The 13,986-nt window shown below is 38.1% G+C and overlaps 1 protein-coding gene across 1 annotated transcript in view; it reads left to right on the top strand.

Annotated features, from left to right (window-relative positions):
* The window catches only part of Mcf2 (MCF.2 cell line derived transforming sequence), a 61,467-nt gene that overhangs the window by 15,144 nt on the left and 32,337 nt on the right, over positions 1 to 13,986 (top strand). Inside the window, exons 4-9 of the mRNA XM_048336716.1 lie at positions 3,113 to 3,232; positions 4,009 to 4,125; positions 5,559 to 5,708; positions 8,417 to 8,547; positions 9,384 to 9,498; positions 12,255 to 12,374. Of these exons, the coding sequence (XP_048192673.1) occupies positions 3,113 to 3,232; positions 4,009 to 4,125; positions 5,559 to 5,708; positions 8,417 to 8,547; positions 9,384 to 9,498; positions 12,255 to 12,374 (753 nt within the window). The remainder of the gene's footprint in view (positions 1 to 3,112; positions 3,233 to 4,008; positions 4,126 to 5,558; positions 5,709 to 8,416; positions 8,548 to 9,383; positions 9,499 to 12,254; positions 12,375 to 13,986) is intronic.

Here is a 13,986-nt window from a genome sequence, read left to right on the forward strand (position 1 = left end):
AGTCACAGCGCCCCTTCTGGCCATTTTCTGTATATGTGGTGCTGGGGAATCGAACCCAGGGCCTCATGTATACAAGGCAGGTACTCTTGCCACTAGGCCATATCCCCAGCCCCCCAACAATATTTCTTAAGCCTTCCTCAAGCTTCTGCTTTTCAGTGAGAAGAGTGACAGGATGCCACGCCTTTCTCTCCAGCCTAGCTCTTTATGATCTCCCTTCTGCTTCTCAATATCCCTTTTGTAGCTTTCTTCATTGGGCTCTGTTTAAGAAGTGGACTAACAGGGTAAATATGACCAGGATGTTTCTGTGCACATACAGAAATAATACAAATAATATAGGCTAGTAAAAAGATGGGAGCATGTTCAGTGGTTTAGAGCACAGAGTTAGGTGCAAACCAATTGTGATTTCACCACTTCAAAGTCCAGAAAGTTTTAGAGTGTGTAGCAGGATAGAAAATGCAGAATCGGGGCTGGGAATATGGCCTAGTGGCAAGAGAGCTTGCCTTGTATACATGAAGCCCTGGGTTCGATTCCCCAGCACCACATATATAGAAAAGGCCAGAAGAGGCGCTCTGGCTCAAGTGGCAGAGCGCTAGCCTTGAGCAAAAAGAAGCCAGGGACAGTGCTCAGGCCCTGAGTCCAAGGCCCAGGACTGGCCAAAAAAAAAAAAAAAAAAAAGAAGAAAGAAAGAAAATGCAGAATCACCATTAGTAACAATGATTTACCTCTTTTTTAAATTTATTTTTTATTATTTTTTCTTTATTGTCAAAGTTAAGTACAGAGCGGTTACAGTTTCATATGTAAGGCAGTGAGTACATTTTTTTTTACTAAATAATAAAAAGTTACTTTATTTATTTATTTTCTTTTTTTGTTAAATTTTTATTGTCAAACTGAGGTACAGAGAGGTTACACGTTCATACGTTAGGCATTGGATACATTTCTTGTACTGTTTGTTACCTCCTCCCTCATTCCCCCTCCCCCCTCCCCCAGTACATTTCTTTTTTTTTGAATTAAATTTTATTGACAAGGTGATATACAGAGGTAATAAGGTAGTGAGTACATTTCATAATATACATAATAAGGTAGTGAGTACATTTCTTGTCTTATTTGTTATACCCTCCCTCATTTTTCTTTCCCTTCCCTACTTCAGATAAGCATATATATAGTATCCAATGTTACCTCTTTCTTAAAATATGGTGGGTGATGATTTTTGAGATTTGTAGTTTATTTGGGTTAAGCTTGTTCAGCATAAGGTAATGTTGACCCTCCTGTTCAACCAGCAGAGCCAGAGTCTATTGCTTATTCTAGAGCACAAGGGTGATGGTGGGGAAACCAGTATTTTAGGAAGATGGTTAGAAACGTGTGCATGGGGTTCATGTAATAGATTTCATCATCCATGAAAATGCAAATAGTCAAAATTAATTAGCCTAGAGTGGCCATTTAGAATATGATGCTTTGTTGAATTTTCCACAAAACTATGAAAATACATACAATGAATCAAGGAGAGTTTGCCATACATGGTACTAGGGAAAGAAGGTATACAAACACAGAATGAAACTAACCTCCTACCTATTACTGTATAAAAACAAACCCATTGGATTAAGAACTGAAATATAAAATACCAAACTATGAAACTACTAGAAGAAAATATAGGGGAAACAGTTACAGATGTTTGTCTAGGTAAAAGCACAGGCCAAAAAAAAAAAAAGTAAAAGTAAGTGACTGAGATCTCAACAAACTAAAACGCTTCTACACAACAAAGGAAACAGTAAATAGGACAAAGAGATAACCCGTAGTATGCAGGAAATATTTGCAAATATTCATCTGACAAAGAGTGAATATCCCAAACACATAAACAACTCACAAGAAGAGCGCTCTGTTCTCGTTAAAAATAGGGAAATAATTAGAAAGAGATTTATTAAAAGAAGATACACAAAGCCAGGGGTCTATGGATCACAACTGTAATCTTAGCTAATCAGGAAGCTGAGATCTGAGGATCAAGGTTCAAAGCTAGTCTGGGCAGGAAAGCTCAGGAGACTCTTTATCTCTAATTAACCACCAGAAAGCTGTAAGTGGAGCTTTGGCTCAAGTGGTAGAATGCTTACATTGAGCAAAAGAAGCTCAAGAACAGCAACCAAGACTCTGAGTTCAAGCCCCAAGACCAGGACAAAAACAACGAAAGGTACAAAAAGACAACTAACTGTGTCTTGTCACTCTTTGGTAGACACTAGAAAAAAATGATTGCATAGAAGTAGAAAGTAGAATAATAGAGATCACTAGAATCTTGGAAGGGAGAGGAGCCAGAGACTAGATAATTGGTAGCAAGATATACGACTAGAGAAGTTGTAATGTTGTATATCCTATCTGTGTTGTATAGTTCTATAGCACAGCAGGGCAATTTTAACCTCTTATATTATAATTCATTAAACACTACAAAACACTTGGAATTAAAGAGGATAAAGATTCTTAACATTTAGAAATGATGCTATTTCAGGAGATAGAAATGTTAATTTATTCTTATACATGTAGTATACATGTTTCAAATAATATACCCCATAAATAAGCATGATTTCATGTCAATTAAAAAAGTCAAAAGTAAAATTCAAACTCAAAACTAAATTTCAAAATGGTGTTTTAGAGTCTATCTCTGTAACTAGGAGTGTATTTATATACTGTGAGAACATTGCAATGATTTGACCTGATGACCTTACATGGGTTTTCGATTTGCATGGTTTTACACTGTATCAAGGTCTAATTTTTAAGTGTGGGCCATTAACTGAATTTTTTTTTTTTTTTTTTTTGGCCAGTCCTGGGCCTTGTACTCAGGCCCTGAGCACTGTCCCTGGCTTCTTTTTGCTCAAGGCTAGCACTCTGCCACTTGAGCCACAGCGCCCCTTCTGGCTGTTTTCTGTATATGTGGTGCTGGGGAATTGAACCCAGGGCCTCATGTATACGAGGCAAGCACTCTTGCCACTAGGCCATATCCCCAGCCCCCATTAACTGAATTTTATTACTTTCAAGCTTATTCCATTCAATTACATAGTTTCTGCTTTGTGCCCAATGGAGAGTTTGTTTTGTCAAGTTTTCTTGATTTCTTCTGTTCTTTCTTTCACAGGCTTCTTTCCCTGGGAACTTGCACTTGGTTCTGGTTTTACGTCCAACGAGTTTTCTTCAACGCACTTTCACAGATATTGGATTTCGATTCAGTCAGGAGGATTTCATGCTCAAATTACCAGTAAGATATTGGCTCAATGTTCTGTCTTTTTCATTCATGTGAGCACTTTGTTCCATGCTGTTAATATTTAAATGTGACCACATAGCATTTAAAGTAAAAAAGCGAAAATATGTCTTACAAAACTGTAAATTTGAAATGCCCTCAGGCCTGCTGCTTGTAACTTTCAAAAAGGAATAGAACAAACAATTTATCACAAAACAATTCTTTTAGAAAAATGTATGTTCTATGTTCTGTACATGTATATATCTTTTTGTGTGTGTATCATGAGTAAGGTTTATTTTTCATAAACATGAGTGTTTTGGTTTTGAATTTCCATTAACTCCCATCCTGAGCTTGTTCAGTGTATCACGTTCTTTATTTTGAACAGTTATTTTTAAGTTTATATTGTTAGGAGTTCATTGTTCGTAAATGTGGGTAGCATTGGACAGTTCACTCCTCCTGATAAATTATAACTTACTGCATAAAGTCTTTGTCATTTGTTGTGAACATAACATTTTCCCCCTCAAAGCGTGGCCATTCACCATGGAAATTTTTAGGCAAAGGAGAATTGTTTTTGTCTCTATGGAGATTAATTTTGATTTATAGAGAAATGTTTAGTATTTAGATATTACCTGAAGAAGATAATGCATACACATGTGTGGATGGAGAAGGGAAAGATCTATTAGATCCACGTATAGAAGATAATGTTCTACTGTCTGCTAAAGTTCATTTTGCAGTTTCATGGAGGGAATGGCGTGCAGGGCAGTTAATAGTGTCTTTCTTGCTTATTTATATAGGTTGTTATGCTGAGCTCAGTTAGTGAATTGCTGAGATACATTGATGACAAGCAGTTAACCCCCGAGTTAGGCGGCACCTTGCAGTACTGCCACAGTGAATGGATCATCTTCAGAAATGTATGTTGCTTTTGCCCTTACTGTAGAGCCTATAGTTTATTCTAGCCTTTAAGTCTACGTCTTCAAGTTTTTCTTTCCTATTTGGGAAAAATCTGATTTGGGGGTCTCTTGCTTTTCCAATACAAATATAATTCAATATTTTGATTTTCTTCTATAGGAAATATCTAGAAATGATGAAGAGTCCCCGAGGATGGCAGTTGAAGGAGAGGCCTAGGGAATAAGGAGTTTTATTCCTTTCCAGCCCCTCTGGGTACATATAGCAATTTAAAGAAGCAAAGGGTTTGGATGCAAGTCCTGGTACTGCTGATTTTAGCTTTAGGACCTAGGACACTTTTCCTAACTATGGAATGAGACTGATAATATCTTATTGATGAGGGGTTTTAGGAAGATTAAAGGAGAAACAAACCTCAATTGTTTAATTCAGTACCTAGAATATGCTAAATTCCCTACCAGTGCAATTAATACAATCAATTTCATCATCTTAGTTTTCAAAATTTACAGAGTTAAGAGTAGCCTGACTTTAAATCCCAGAGATATGGCAACCTTTCTAAAAGAAATAATGATGCTTCATTAGTCATTAAATCATGGCTGCATTTTCCTTACACCTAGTCATCATTCAGCAGTTCATTTAACAGTTCATGCAAGAGTTTATTCATTGATCAAAAGTATATTGTCAACATTGAAAAAATCCAGCCTTTAATAACCCACAAAGCCTAATGAAAAGAGCAGATATTTTGAGGAGTGTGGTAAATAGGTAGTTGGTAAGGCTTCTGCATTTCTCTCATCTTTCTGCACAGTAGTTGATTTGGGAAATAAAAATAACAGCCTCACTTGCCATTTCAGGGCAGAAGAGCCTCTGGGATGACAGGTTCAGATGTTTGCAGTACTTGCAATGCATTGTTGGGAGAGCTTGTGGCACAATTCCTTAGACTATCACCTTGTTTCGAATAGTAAAGCTTTTCATGAGTGATAGTAAATATTAAGTAGCTATTGTCACCTGTCTTCACAAGTACACTTATTATCCAGCAGTTTTGCCAGTTAGAGTTTGATAAGCATAAGGAAAACACTAGTCTCCAAGGACATACACAAATCTGTACATGAAATCGTGTGTGTGTGTGTGTGTGTATGTGTGTGTGTGTGTGTTTCCTGGTACTGGGTTTGGATTTAGGGCCTCATGGTCTAGCCTGGCTTTTGGCTCAAGGCTGGAATTCTTTCACTTTGAACCACAGCTCTATTTCCGGCTTCTTGATGGGTAATTGGACATACTTGTCTCACAGACTTTCCTGCCTGCACTGGCTTTGCACCTTGATCCCCAGATCTCAGCTTCCTGAATAGCTAGGATTACAGGTGTGAGGCCACTGGCGCTTGGCCTAATATGTAGGTGTTGGTGTTTTGGGTACAGATTTCATTAAAGCTCTACTGGCTTTTTGCAGGCTATAGAAAATTTTGCTGTCAGAGTGAAAGAAATGGCTCAGGTATTACAGTCCTTTGGAACTGAACTGGCGGAGTCTGAGTTACCAGCTGACATCCCTTCAATAGAAGAAATCCTGGCAGTCCGTCTGGAAAGGTACCAGCAGTTGAAGGTATGTGTTCATTTCACACGGAGGGAGGATAACAGATACTATGTATTGTATTTCAAAAAACAATGCAAGAGAAAAATGCACCATATCTGTTAAATCTCTGTGTCTGCCTTGTAAATGATGCATTATCTTGACAAGCTGTTTATTTCTGAATATGCAATATCTCAGAATAAGAAATCTACAGTTATTGTTTAAGTCATGCATTCTCCCCATGAAATGCTCTTTCCTTTAAAGGTTAGATCTGTGTTCTGTTTGATGTTCTACCACAGGTACAGGATGAAAAGGGAGAAAGAGCACTTGATGCAGAGTCAGGATACCTACTTTCTTACTTTGTGTCTACCATGAACTAGTGTTGGGACCCAGGCTAGCATTGTTCAGTTGATTGTAAGCTCTCTACAATAGATGTCATATACAGGAATGCCAACTTGATTTTGTTTTTCTACTCACTTCTGTCTGGATTGGTGGGTTTGGAAGAATGTGGGAGCACAATTCTGACAATGAGCAAGTGCTCTTAGAGTCATTTTCCTCTTAAGAGCAATCTGATTAAGCACTCAGCATTTGGGGTTGGAGGTGTGGCTCAGTTATAATAGAGCACTAACCAATGAGCAGAAGTGTCAGATACTGAGTTCAGGTCCCAGTCTCAGACTAAGAAAAAAGTACCAAGCATCCAAGTACCACTCATGTTCTTCATCTGGGAAGAGGATGCTAGGTACACTTGCAGGATTTAGTTCTATGCAGGGTGATATGTCTTGGTTAATCAAAGCAGAGAAACTGGAAACCTATGAATCACAATCTGAAAGTAAAATTCTGTCCAGGAAAAACACAGCAAAGTGTAACCAAACAACAACAATAAAAACAACAACAATTTCTGTTTCTCACCGAGGAGTGATGTCAGGCAGGTGACTGCCCCTCCTCTGAGCTCTGTTTCTCTCCCCTTCTGTGCTCAATGGGGAGAATGATTTGTGATGATGGTGATATACAGTAATTCCTCGTATTCAGTTGTTGCAAAGATAACATAAAGATAAAGTATGAAATGTGCATACAATGATTGTTAGCACATAGCTGGTGCTTTATCAATATTAGCTCCTCTATTTTTTGGTACTAGGGATTAAACTCAGGGCCTCACATATTCTACTACTCAGCTACAGACCATCAGTCACTCCTGCCAATTTTTTTAAAATTTTTATTGTCAAACTCATGTACTGAGAGGTTACAGTTTCATACGTTAGGCATTGGATACATTTCTTGTACTCTTTGTTACTTCGTTCCTCATTCCCCCCACCCCCTCCCCCTTTTCCTTTCCCCCCATGAGTTGTTCAGTTGATTTACACCAAACAGTTTTGCAAGTATTGCTTTTGTAGTCGTTTGTCTTTTTTACCCTGTGTCTCTCGATTTTGGTATTCCCTTTCAGTTTCCTAGTTGTAATACCTGTATACACGGTTTCCAATGTACTAAGATATGATACAGAGATAGTGCAGGTACAACTACAGGAAGGGGATACAAGAAGATCATCAATAATAGAAGCTACGGTTACACATAGCACATTGAAAGTAGTTACAACTGTGATATAACAATCGTTTCCATAACATGGAGTTCATTTTACTTAGCATCATCTTATGTGTTCATAAGGGCATAGCTGTTAGGCTCTTGTGATCCTCTGCTGTGACTAGCCTAAACCTGTGCTAATTATTCCCTATGAGGGAGACCATAGAGTCCATGTTTCTTTGGGTCTGGCTCACTTCACTTAGAATAATTTTTTCCAAGTCCTTCTATTTCCTTACAAGTGGGGCAATGCCATTCTTTCTGATAGAGGCATAGAATTCCATTGTGTATAGGTACCACATTTTCCTGATCCATTCATCTACGGAGGGGCATCCGGGTTGGTTCCATATTCTAGCTATGACAAATTGTGCTGTGATGAACATTGTTGTGCTGGTGGCTTTAGTGTGATTATGTTTGTGGTCTTTTGGATAGATACCCAAAGGTGGGGCTGCTGGGTCATAGGGGAGCTCTATGTTTAGCCTTCTGAGGAATCTCCATTACCGCTTTCCAGAGTTCCTGCCAAATTTTTGCTTGCCATTTTAGAGGGTCTTTGGAGCTCCTGAAGAAAATATTAGAGCTTTCTAAGATGTCTGAACAAGGTCATGTATTTAGACCAGCCCCCACGCATAAGACCTTCTGAGCTCATATATATATATATATATATATATATATATATATATATATATGTGAATTAAACTCAATATGAAATTCAATAAGACATAACGCGAAGAGTATTTGGTAACTGTGAAGGATTTTAGTAAGAAGGGCTGGAAATTATTTCTGAGTATGCATTAAGTGTTAGGTATGCTAGTAAGGTCATCGTTACTTGATCCTTACTGCTTTATTTCAGCACATTAGTACTATTAGCAGAGTAGAATGGAATAGCTTGGAACTTGCCATCCATGAAAGGAGACTAGAAATGGCATGTGAAACCTCTGGCTGTAGCTAGTTTATGAAATGTGATTGCAATATCCATCTGTAAGGCAAAGACTTCATGGATACTCATAGCTGTGGGCTATGTAGGACTGAAAGACTCCTTGACTTTTCAGATATCTGTGAAAGCAAAGATGATTTCTGTTGTGTATGCCATACGTATGTATTCCCTTTATCTCTAGTGGTTCAGGGTACATGACTAATTGGCTGATGCATTCTGTTGTGCCTTTGGACAGAATGAAATTAGGACTGTAACCAAGGAAGGACAAGTTCTGCTAACAAATCTCAAATTACCCGCCACTGAGGAAGGAGCTGTTAGTCTTGAGCATCGTCACCCTATTTGTGGTGACTGGAAAACTGTCAATAAGTAAGTAGTGCCTTCTTGGAGTTGCTTCATTTATATTTCACCTCTCCAATATATGTGTGTATATATATATGTGTGTGTATGTGTGTGTATGTATGTATGTATGTATGTATGTATGTATGTATGTATGTATATTTGTCTCGGTGAGCTTGGCTTATCTTGTTCAATGTGATGGTCTTCAAGTGTGTGTATTTTCCTACATATGACATAATTTCATTCTTTAGGGCTGAAGGATACTCCAGTATTTTTGCTGGAATATGACATCTAGACCTAAAATGATGATTATGATGATGATGATGCAGATATAAGTCTCAGGGGGACTTAAGAGGATTAGAAGGAGGAAGAGGGAAAAATCAGAGGGCACTAGTGACTGAATAGGATTGAAGTAAGTTATATCTATATAGAGAGACGGATAGACAGACAGACCTATATGCAGATGTGCAATAACAAACCCAGCAAGCATTGTTTAAAAAATTGAGAGACACGATGTAGAAGGGGAGTTAGAGAATGTAATAGAAGTGAAGAAGGTGAATATCTTCAATATACGCTGTACACATCTGTGGAATTATCACAATGAAATCATCTTCTGTTGTTAATGCATGCTAACAGAATAGTTTACCATTTTTATTATGTAAAAAGTAGATTTCAGGTTTTTCTTGCATCCTGGTTAGTGTTAGAAATATTTGTGGACCTCTGGAAATCTGAGTTCTTTCTTCCAGCTGAACCAATGTTGCAGACATGTCACTTTACTTGTCATTCTTAGTGTTCAAGTTTACTTGCATACATGCAACAGAGATGGCTGTTTTTATGTATTTTTGTTTTTACTTTTCTTTGTTAAGATTGCTGACTCAAGTGCATGATATGGAAACGGCTTTTGATGGATTTTGGGAAAAACACCAATTAAAAATGGAGCAGTATCTGCAATTATGGAGATTTGAACAAGATTTTCAAAAGGTCAGTTAAAATATATCTTTGTTAGCTTTTGGATTTTGATAGTCTCTCAGACTGGCTTCAATTCATAATCATCTTGCCTCCGCTTCGAGTGCTGTGATTATTGGCATTTACTACCACATTTGCCTTAAAACATTTCTTTATACATTTCCTTTTAGTTTGCCAGAGCTTCTTACTTTTTTGTCATTAGAAATCTACTCTTATTCCAGGCACTGGTGGCTCACAGCTGTAATCCTAACTACTCAGGAGGCTGAGATCTGAGGATCACAGTTCAAAGCCAGCCCCAGCAAGCAAGTGTGTGAGACTCTTATCTCCAATTAACCACCAGAAGACTGGAAGTGGCCCTGTGGCTCAAGTAGTACAGCGCTAACCCTGAGCTGAAGAGCTCAGAAACAGTACCCAGGCCCAGAGTTCAAGCCCCATGACTGACAAAAACAAAAACAAAAACCACAAACAAAGGGAAAAAAAGAAATCTAACCTTGTATGATGCCCATTTATCCCTATAAACAAAAAGAAAGCATTAGCTTGAGATTTGTTATTTTAAATATAAAGTGATTTTTTTTTTCATTTTCCAGAAATGAAATAATTTTATTCTCTTTAATGGCTGAGTATATGAATAAAACTATATATGGGGAGTATGGTGGCATGATATATCTCACATATTCTTTATCATATATAATATATATTTTATATATAAATATAAAATGATTTTAAGCTGTGCAATAGCTTTCCAAAGAAATAATATCCAGTTCCTTTTTGTTTTTTAAAATACTAACAGCAATATGATCTAATAATGCCTTTCTTATGTGTAGCAGTTCTAAGGTTTGAACTCAAGGGCCACACACTCTCTCTTGGTTTTTTGCTCATGGCTGGTGCTCTACCACTTGAGCTATGCCTCCAGTCAAACCTTTTGGTGGTTAACGGGAGAGGTAGTCTAACAGACTTTTCTGTCTAGGGTAACCTGTATCTTCCAGCATTACAGGCACAAGATACTGGTGAGCAGCTCAGATTTTTGTTTTCTGCTGCAGGAATTTGTTTCTGACAGATGTAACAACATCATATTTAGTTGCACATTGTTCGGAAGATGAACTTTGTTCTGGGTAGATCTCGTGGACATCTACCTACCGTGTGTGTGGTTCTTGGTGTGCTGTCCATAGGGCATGGGCTCCAAGGAAACTCATTTTTCTTTACTCCAGTTGGTGAGCTGCTACTTTGCTGCTCACTTGCATGGTATTTCATTAGTTCATTCCGTTTACAAGGGTAGTACATTGTGAATACAGAGCTTAGTGACTACTAATCTTTTTCTTCCTTTGAGTCAAGGAACTTTAGAAATGCCATATTCTTTTTTTAAAACTTTACCTTATTATTATTATAGAGGTAATGTACAGAGAGATTACAACTGCATGAGCCAGGTAATGAGTCCATTTCCTTTCGTATAGTGTCTTCTGTTACCCCATTCTCTTCCTCTCCCTTCCTCTCCTCTCCACCCATGTTATATAGTTCACTTTCATCCATCTCCAGTGAACTCCACTGCTGTACTTTTTCACCCTCTCCTCCCCCCGCCCCGAGTTCTGTGCCTTTCCCAAACACTCAGGCAGATATACATGTGAATATACCATACACACGGTAAAGAAGACAGAAACATCAAAAACTAAAAACTGAAAATGAAAAATGGTGTTGTTTTTTATATCTTGGACTTTGTTTCAGTATGCATATTACTTTATATAAATATGAAGAGGTGCTTTGGCATTGTGCCTTTCTGACTATATATGAGTATCTAGAATCCTGTTTAATTTGTCATATCCCAGTGTGTTTTAGATCTATCTTCTGCATAGCAGACAGAACATGTGGCTTTTGTCTCTGTGATCTTGGTTTACCTCGCTTAACATGATTTGTTTTAGTTCCTTCCAAGAATTGCCATATTCTTCACAAGACTTTCCTTAATGAAAGAATAGTTAAAGTTACAGCATGGTCCTTCCAGTATTTCTGTCTCTCTTCCCTCTCTAACCCAGTACCCACAAAATTACACTCCCTCCCACATGCCAATTATGCATCTACTTACATGTGGATTGCTGAACTTGCCTTTAAGTTCACATCAGCTTGCACTGTGATCCTCGTATTTATGCTTAATACATAGCTGGAATCACAGCTATATGCCATTGTACTCATCCTTTTATTGATTTAGATTGGGTCTTGTAACCTTTTTTGCTTGGGCTGGTCTTATGCCACAATCTTTCCAATGCCAGCCCCTCAAGTCCCTATGATTACATACGTTGGCTGTCTTGCTCAGCATGGAAGGTATATTTGAGCAGATTATAATTGAATAAAATGGCTAACTATATTTTCCATAAGTTTAATCATATGGACATGCTTAGTCCTTATTATTTACTGTAAGACTTGATTATTTGCTCGGTGCTGGTGGCTAACCTCTGTAATCCTAGCTATGCAGGAGGCTGAGATCTCAGGTTCATGGTTTGAAGCCAACCTGGAAAAACAGTTTAAACGGTTTGAGAGGTTCTTCTCTTCAATTAACCAGCAAGTAGCTGAAAGTGGAGCTGTGGCTACAGTAGTAGAGTGCTGGCCTTGAGTGCAAAACCTGAGCTAGCACCTAGGCCCTGAGTTTTAGCCTCAGGACAAGCACCGCCCCAAAACCAAAGCAAAACAAAACAAAGAAACAAAACAAAAAAATCCCTGATTATTATTATAGAAAGAAGCTAGACAAGCTATATGTTTTTAAAATCTTTGCCTCTCATTTTTAGCTTGTAGCTGAAATTGAACATCTATTGAAACAAGTATCAGAACTGGACGATATAGCAGGGAATATAACTCAAGTAAAACATAAAATTAAAAAACTGGAAAGCTTGGATGAAACGTCTGTGGTAAGAGTACATTTTTGATGTTCATGGTGTTTGTGGAGGGTAATATTTTCACTGAATGAAGTAGTAGAAACTTTTCTTATACTTAATCTCTCAACACTTCTGTATGATGAGTGGAATAATGATATTTATCTAAATCCGCTTCATTTAGTATGGCCCCAGGTTAGTACCACAGGTGTGTTGTGTACCCTCAGTTATTGGTGAGGACTTTCCATCCCACATGTAGGAACAATAGCATAAATACTTTCTGAGAATCTAGAAAAAATATCTATCAAGAATAACACTTGGGGGGGGGTATGAGGGACAAGGTAACAAACAGTACAAGAAATGTATCCAACGCCTAACGTATGAAACTGTAACCTCTCTGTACATCAGTTTGATAATAAAAATTTGAAAAAAAAAAGAATAACACTTGGCTTGGGTATCAGTGTCTCACACCTGTAATCCTATCTTCTCAGGAGGCTGAGATCTGAGGATCATGGCTTGAAGCCATCATGGGCATAACGAGTCTGTGAGACTCTATTTTTAATCAGCAAAAAGCTGGACTTGGTGCTGTGGCTCAAATGGTAGAGTGCTAACCTTCAGTGATAAAACTACGTGACAGCCCCAATACTAGTGCGCACACACACACACGAATAACACTTGGGATGTTATACGTGTGTGTATGTATATTATATAATATATTATATTTAATATATATGTATATGAATGAACCCCGTTTGGAACAGTAGTGAGGAGACAGAGGAACAATTGGGTTATGGTGAAGGTAATACTGTGTGCATGTATGGAAAATCACAAGGAAATGTCCTCACATTACCTATGGATAGTAATTCAATAAAATAAGAATGCCATGTACTGTCCAAAATCACAGTAATGGACAAGAACCTATTTTTTCTTAATTGCTCAGGTAAACCAGACAGACTCACCCACGTAGACCTGATGGCCTTGCTAGCTGTGTAACTGCAGTAAATTAAGTTCTAAGCCTCAATATTGCTGTCTATAAATTGGGACTGTAGTGCCTATTTTATACAATATTATTGTAGTGAGAATTTATATCAATTTATGTGTAGCACCTAGCCTAGTACCTGGGTATACAGTCTGATACCTTCTCATCTTGAAGTGTGGACTCCTGGCTTTAATACTGAATAGGCTAACTTTGCTCACCTCTCTTATGTGCTAGAGCCAGGCAGTGTTTTTCTGGCTATGGTCTTTTTTTTTTTTTTTTTTTTTGGCCAGTCCTGGGGCTTGGACTCAGGGTCTGAGCACTGTCCCTGTCTTCTTTTTGCTCAAGACTAGCACTCTGCCACTTGAGCCACAGCACCACTTCTGGCTGTTTTCTTTTTTTATTGTCAAACTGATATTCAGAGCGGTTACAGTTTCATATGTTAGGCATTGGATACATTTCTTGTACTGTTTGTTACCTCTTCCCTCATTCCCCCTCCCCCTTTCCCTTTCTCCCCATGAGTTGTTCAGTAGATTTACACTAAACAGTTTTTTTTTTTTTTTTTTTTGGCCAGTCCTGGGCCTTGGACTCAGGGCCTGAGCACTGTCCCTGGCTTCTTTTTGCTCAAGGCTAGCACTCTGTCACTTGAGCCACAGTGCCACTTCTGGCCAT

Source organism: Perognathus longimembris, chromosome 28 (genome assembly GCF_023159225.1).
Source record: "Perognathus longimembris pacificus isolate PPM17 chromosome 28, ASM2315922v1, whole genome shotgun sequence".
NCBI classification, from domain to species: Eukaryota; Metazoa; Chordata; class Mammalia; order Rodentia; family Heteromyidae; genus Perognathus; species Perognathus longimembris.